The 6000-nt window shown below is 41.4% G+C and overlaps 1 protein-coding gene across 1 annotated transcript in view; it reads right to left on the bottom strand.

The window, feature by feature from the left end:
• Positions 1-6000, bottom strand: part of Clvs1 (clavesin 1) — a 232640-nt gene that overhangs the window by 36722 nt on the left and 189918 nt on the right. Inside the window, exon 4 of the mRNA XM_004642359.1 lies at positions 772-882. Coding sequence (XP_004642416.1) covers positions 772-882 — 111 coding nt within the window. The remainder of the gene's footprint in view (positions 1-771; positions 883-6000) is intronic.

The raw sequence follows: 6000 nt of genomic DNA, 5'->3' as shown, positions 1-6000 counted from the left end.
TAGGTGCTTTAGACCACTGAGCCATCTCTCCAGCCCCCAATTTTGTTTCTTGAAGTATAGCTAGAATATAAGCAAAAAGAGATAAGTCGTAAAAAGAACTAGGAGTCGCAAGTCTCTGTATATAAACAGGAAGATGCTGCACATTTTCATAAGCTGTCTCCTTAAAGTGCCCCAACAGCGCTGTGACGTAGGTGTCAGCTTCCTCATTGTCTAAGTGAGGAAGCTGAGATTCAGAGTACTTAAAGAGTTCTCAGCTCTTCAGTTAGTTATAATGTCATAAAGCCAGCTCTAATGAAAGACACCAGCTTCCCAAATGTCAACTCGTGTAACTAATATCATTAAAGACCATAAGAGCATGGTTAGTTCCAATGAAGAACGCTTTCCCACTATGGAGGTGATGGAGCTGGCAGTTATGAAGCCATGAGGGAACAGAAAAGTAAAGATAAATACTATTTAGGTAACACTGCATTCGTGGACAAATTCTAGTGATTAAAGCATTCCAGGAACAGGAAGGGACTTGGCCCATTTCTCCCATAAGGCATGTGGTTTTGTACATCTTTAGTTTCTTTGGTTGTCACTGGGACTCTGAAGATAACCCAGTTCTGCTGAATTATTGACTAAATCCAGGCCATTTGCAAACTCCAGAAGAGACTCAAATAGTCATGCATTACAGAAAAGAGACAGGTAAAAGATGAGGTTGAGGTTGAGAAGCATATACCACGATAGCTCCTGACTGTCTCTATTTGGAGTTCACATACAAGTTTTCCTTACCCGTTTCCTGGTCTTGTCTTTAAGGAATGGCTTGATGAGTGTATACAGGGCGTGGATGTACCAGGGCTGGTTGACAAAATGGACTCCTCCAAAGCGGGCCGGAAAGCTGTCCTGGAAAGGAAAGAGAAAGGTACACAGGTGAGCTGCCATTGCAGGTCAGATGGGCTCAGCAAAATCGCAGCCTGGGGATCACCTATACTTGCTGGCTGGTGATTTAGTTTCCCTTTAGAGAAAGGATGAGAACACTTCACCTTCCTAGCTGTTATCAGTCAGCCACTCCTCTCTCCAATTTGACTCCATAACATAAAAGTTGTGCACAGCATCAGAACTGTCGGCTTGGGGCACAGGGGAGCCTGAGCTCTTCCTTAAGCGTAGTCAGCCCTGGCCCAGTTCCCATGGCTTGGAGTACAGAGCTCGCTCTTTTCTCTTGGGTTTCCTTCCTTTCCTCCCACTCTGCAAAGATGCTGCACTGTGGTGGGAACAGCTGAACATAGATGGCTGTGCAGGGAGGGCTGCGAAAGACTTGCAAGGGTCTCGGGAGGTGAGGCTTTCTGAACGGGCGAAGTCTGACAGGGTCTTCAAGGCCCTCTAAGACTCTGCTGCGATGCTTTCCCCTGCTCCCTGCTCCTCTGGGAGGACATAACAGCTCCCAGAGGAGGCATATGGGTTGGTCAAGGGTCAGTGGGTTTACGTAGGTAAGCCGGATGAGTATCATTTTTTTGTAGATCAACATGTTTTGTAAGCCCCTTAACTAAACAAAAAAGAGGGATACAAATGAACGACCATTTTGTATCTGTATATTCAAAACAGTTAGGATAGATATACAGCTGCATTCTCTTAATTCAATGAATAGAGAGATTTGTTCTAATAGTGTTTGTGGACAGGATATCAGTTCTGCATCTTGTACAATGAGTAACCACTAAGACAACAATGCTATGTATTAATTATTGAAACCGTGCTAGTAATTGGTTTTGAAACTGTCTCATTGCTACTTGTTTCTCAATAAAATTATTTTTTAAAAACATACTTTGTAAGTACCAGAAAATATGACATTTAAAAAATGGGTTTGATTTAGGATTCCAGATAAGCACGTGCACTTCTGAGAAGCTGTGAGCTGCTTTTGGTACAAATTAGAACCATGGGACAAGGGACACTGGCAATAAAGCCGTTATTAGTCCTAAAAGACAAGATAATGAGACCCTGAGGAACAGCTTTAGCACATTGGGCTCCTCTTGGCTAATGGAATTAGAAAAGAAGGAACATCTAAGCGTTCTTCGGACTGCCAAGCATGCTTTCAGTCGGTTTTATTGTGAGAAACGTCGTGGTACAGTGCTGGCAAGGTGAGGTGAGGGCAGAGGGAGCCCAGAGCTGCGGCAGCGAGCTGCGTTCTGCAGGGACACAGCGCCCTACCCACGCCGCCCTGCAGCAGTACACGCAGGGCCGCGCTCACAGCGCACCGCTCTCAGGAGCTGAAGCCTGGAAACAGCCCAAATGTGTACGAGCAGAGGGATGAATAAAGAAACCGCGGTATTTATACATAGTGGAATATTACTCTTCCATAAAGAAGATAAACCTTAGTCTTTTGCGGAAAAAGGAGGCACTTAGATACCATAATGTTGAGTAAACTAATTAGACAAACAAGTTTAGATATGACATGGTAGCTTTTCTATGAGAATGACAATTCCTTCTAACTAACAGTGGCAGTATGCAAATGTTCTGGGTGTTCTGGAGTGAGTCTGGCTGTGTCATTTTCCCCCCAATTTTTGTATAATATGGTTGCCATTTCTCATCATATACTGCAGGAACCTTCTTAATGGCATAAATAAGTATATATATACAGTGCAAAGCAAAGGACAGACAATGGGAGATAGTGAGATGGATTTTTTGCCATGTGGGAAAGGAACTAATGAAGGGACAAGGGAGAAAAAAGATTAGTAGAAGAGAGACTGTGAATTACTATATATGTCCACCAAGCCTCAAACATGGATTAAATATGTATATTTAATATATAGTAATATTACCAAGAAATAAAGGGAGAAAGGGAAAAGGAGGGCGAGAGAGAGAGAGACACAGAGAGAGACAGAGACAGATAGACAGAAAGAGAAAGAGAGAGAGAGAGAGAGAGAGAGAGAGAGAGAGAGAGAGAGACAGACAGACAGACAGAGACAGACAGACAGACAGAGAGGGACAGAGAAGATGGAGGGAAGCGGCTGGAATGGGAAAAGAAACACAAAAAGAATTATGACATTTTATGCACATGCACCAACTCTCATGAAAAGTGTGATCATTTTGTGCTGCAAACATTTACTAATACAATTTTGTAAAAAGTTTAATGTTATATAATTTTTTAAAAACCAAAGAAATGATTACCATAGATTTTCCCCTTGCAATAGATGCTGTACACTACTCTTGCTCTTTTTGGCTTCTTTTAACCTCTTCTTAAGAGACATCATTTATTATGTCCAATAATTAATTTCCTCACACAGCAAATGTGGGTCATAAGAGTCCACAGACGAATAAGAATAAGGTGTTTACTTGTAGAATACAGGCTTTTTTTTTTCTTTAATTGATGGAACCAGGGATTGAACTCAGGCCCTTGCACTTGCCAGGGAAGCATTTATTCTATTGAGCCATCTCCCCAGCCCCTCGTACCTTTCTTAATAGGACCAATAAGAGGTTTTTTATTTTTTACAGGTGGTCTTTGTACTCTACACCTTTTTAAAGAGACGAGGCAAAATCATAAAAAAAACACTCACATTTAAAAATACATAGAAACAGTTTCAGTCTATGAAACCTTAATCATCAAAGATGACAGAAACTGTGTTTTTGTGTGCCAGGGGAAGTTGAAAGAAAAATTACAGGGTAGAGACTTAAAGTTCTGTCTCCCTAGGTTGGCCCTGCCCAATAAATCTGCCAGAAAAGTGCCACTTTTATTGCCCTCACCTGGTCGGAGGATATATATATATATATATATATATATATATATATATATATATATATAGACTCTTGTGCCTTAGAGTTATGGGTCTGGGTGAGAGGAGAAACAGGGTCATTTTTCTCAGATCCCTCCTACAAAATCTGAATGACAATTCCTCCTAACAGAGACAATATACAAATATTCTGGGTGTTTCTGAATGAGTCTGGCCGGGTCATTTTTTTTCCCGATTTTTCCATAATATGGTTGCCATTTCTCTTCACATACTGCAGGAACCTTCTTAATGGCATCTGACCACGTTATCACTGAATGAAGTGTGTGTGTCCACATGTACCTGTGTGGCTCTGTATGTGCTGTGAAGCGAGGCAAAGGAAGGGTAGACTAGCGCACAGCAGCCTCTTAGGCTCAGCACCGTCACATCACTGCTGGCCATCTATACCTGCTCACACCAGCACACTGCAGAGCAGGGGATGCTGTCAGTTAAGCAAAAGTCTCCCAAAACACCAAGGGATTAGCAGAGCTTGGGTAAACACCTTCATCCAAGCGCAGTTTTAGAGGCTGGCTCAGATCTCTGTGAAGATGGCAGTTTGGGTCTTAGTGAGATATCTCTGTGGTCTAAGCACCTGCCTGGCAAGCACAAAGCCCTGCATTTGACCCCTACTACCACATACCAGCCTGGCCCCAGAACAGCAGGCACACTATGCCAGCCACCAAAACTGGGCATGGTGGCATACACCTGTAATCCCAGTGCTGGGAGGCTGAGACAGGAAGATTACTATGAGTCAGAGTTGTGTAGCAAGACCCTGTATCATATACAAAAAGAGGATAGTTTTGTAGAGTTCTTAGAGAATACTGACTACTTAATAAAACATACCCTAAGTTCAAGAAAACTGTATGAATTTTGTACATGTTACACACTTATAATTAAAAATATAGCATCAATCTAATGACAGCTGGGGGGTTCAAAGAGACTAAATATACAGCTATCATTCAACCCAGGTACTGCCTCTGAGCATTCAGTTCAGAAATAAAAACTTGTTGCTATGTTTGAGATCCAGTACCTTCCAGGTAAAGGCTCATTGTGTTGAAGCTTCATTACTGATGTACTTTTGGAACATGAATGGATCGCGGAGCCACTCCACAGTCCAGGCTCTTAAAGCTGCTCTGCAAGTGGCACTCAGATGCCCAGTGTAGTGTTTGATAAGAATTTGGGGGCAGCTTGATGCTAGAAAAGTGTGTACTCTTTTTCTCTGTGATAATCAAATACAAATGTTACTGGTAGCAGTGGGCTCAGTTTCCTGCTGGATAATAGAGCACTTACTAGTGCTATTTTCAAAGATTGCTAATGCCTGTAGGCTAACATACTTTACAAAGAGGTTTAAAATCATCTGAACTCAAAAATCACAAGGCCCTGGGAGGCTTGGGGGTACTTCCGTGTTGGCTGCCCTTTCTCTCATCTGTTCTTACCTCCTATCACTGCTCCTATGTAAAAACCACAACAGTCATTCAAATTTGCAAAAATAAGAGAAAGAAGCTGTATATCTATCCTATTTTGTATATCTTAGTTCAATGAGAAGAAAGATTTATACTAAAAGTGTTTAGACATCATGTCTGCATCTTGTAATATGAATAACCCCTACAAAGACAATATGCAATGTATTAATTATTATAACTGTCCTACTAATGTGTTTTGCAACTGTGTCATTGCTATCTCTCAATAAAATTAATAAAAAATTATTGTAAAAAACCACATATTTGCAAAAACAATCCCTTCACCTGCTATGATTCTTCAAAAAATGCTCTCAAAGAACAAAAGAAAAAGGATGACACTGAAGTTATCTTCTAAAGCTCCAGTCTCCTCTTTGGAGTAAGGGAAGCCTGGTATTCTAGGGCTTGGCAGGAGCACTCACATAGTTGTAGATTTGGAAGCAGGATAAGGATGCAGACCCGAAATGAGGTTTTACCCATTCAGCTCATGAATGTCCTCCCAGTGACATTCATTTCCCACTGCAAAGCAGGCAGATAAAAAACATTTTCAGCAGCATAAATGGGTTTCGTTGGTGTAAAAGAGTCATTTTAAAGTGCTGTATTTCATGGTAATGCATTTCTACAATACTGCAGGGCAATCATTAGTGTGGAAGCCACATATGCATCTATTTGTAAGGAAATAGAGAGCTCATACAAAAGCAGTCACACACCAAATGTTATGTATTTATAGCTGACATGTATACCAGTAGCAAGCACAAGAGAAGAGAAAGAGAAAAGTGTTCATTAGGAGGGAAGCAGGGCGATAG

This window comes from Octodon degus, unplaced genomic scaffold, assembly GCF_000260255.1.
Source record: "Octodon degus isolate 3935 unplaced genomic scaffold, OctDeg1.0 scaffold00152, whole genome shotgun sequence".
Lineage (NCBI taxonomy): Eukaryota > Metazoa > Chordata > Mammalia > Rodentia > Octodontidae > Octodon > Octodon degus.
Note: the sequence above shows the minus strand (reverse complement) of the source record. Positions and strands in the feature narration are given on the sequence as shown.